The sequence below is a fragment of the Trichomycterus rosablanca genome, chromosome 20 (assembly GCF_030014385.1).
Source record: "Trichomycterus rosablanca isolate fTriRos1 chromosome 20, fTriRos1.hap1, whole genome shotgun sequence".
Classification (NCBI taxonomy): Eukaryota; Metazoa; Chordata; class Actinopteri; order Siluriformes; family Trichomycteridae; genus Trichomycterus; species Trichomycterus rosablanca.
Window position 1 is genome coordinate 3,333,777 of NC_086007.1, and position 1,017 is coordinate 3,334,793.

General features: G+C 33.5%; 1 protein-coding gene across 1 annotated transcript; it reads right to left on the bottom strand.

Moving 5' to 3' along the window:
* On the bottom strand, nt 1-1,017 carry LOC134334840 (olfactory receptor 1M1-like). The gene has a single exon (XM_063017310.1). The coding sequence runs from the start codon at nt 991-993 to the stop codon at nt 1-3; it is 993 nt and encodes a 330-aa protein (XP_062873380.1). The 5' UTR covers nt 994-1,017.

Consider the following 1,017-nt stretch of genomic DNA (forward strand, 5'->3'; position numbering starts at 1 on the left):
TTAGATTGTAAAAATTTGTGCTTGAGAATTTATGTTGGATTTCTTTGTAAACATTTTCACTATAACACCTCTAAATTCCTTTGTGCTCAAAACATAAATGATTGGATTTAACATGGGTGGAATAGAAGCTGATATTGAAGTATTGATTATTCTAGCATTGGGATGTAGTAAGGTAGTTATTGCAGCCATATATGTACCTAATGAGGGAAGGAAAAATATTCCTACAACTATCAGATGAGAGGCACAAGTTTTCAGTGCTTTAAGCCGAGCCTCCCATGTTGTTATCCTAATCAAGGCTGAAATGATTCCTAAATATGATAAGAAAATGGCAATCAAAGGTACATACAAATATATTACTATACATGCAAATGCTAAATTATAATTTATGCTAAAATCATTGCAAGCAAGTTTATAAACTGGTCCATGATCACAAAAAAAGCTTTTTACCTCATTGGATTTACAGAATGAAAGTCGTGTTATGAAACCCACCATTGTACTTACAACCACAGCATTAAACGACCATATAGCTGTAATAACTGCAGTCATAAACGAGTGAGTAACAATAGCATGGTATCTCAGAGGTAAGCAAATGGCAACAAAACGATCATATGCCAAAGCAGTCAGAGTTAAAGTCTGTCCACAGACAAAAAAGAAGCAAAAAAACATGTTGGCCAAACAAGCCTCATAAGAAATGTATGGTGAATCAGAAAGAAATGTCTTTAACATGTTTGGGATCAGTGCATTCGTTTCACCAAAGTCTGCCAGAGCTAAATTAAAGATCCCTAAGTTTTTAGGACTGTGCAGAGTTTTCTCAGTGAAAATCATGAAAAGAACAGTCGAGTTTCCACACACTGCAATAATATAAATAAAAATAAAAAGAATAAAGTAATATTTGCTGTTTGGTATTTCAGAAAATCCACTGATATAAAAGTACTCCGGGCGCACAAATGTTATATTTTGTAATAAGCTGGAGTTTATTAAAGTGTTCATCATGAAGTTCTTGATTGAAGCTTGAAG

Bases quoted from the DNA above. Each gene is read 5' to 3' on its own strand.
- LOC134334840 (XM_063017310.1), bottom strand. From the start codon at position 993: ATGATGAACACTTTAATAAACTCCAGCTTATTACAAAATATAACATTT.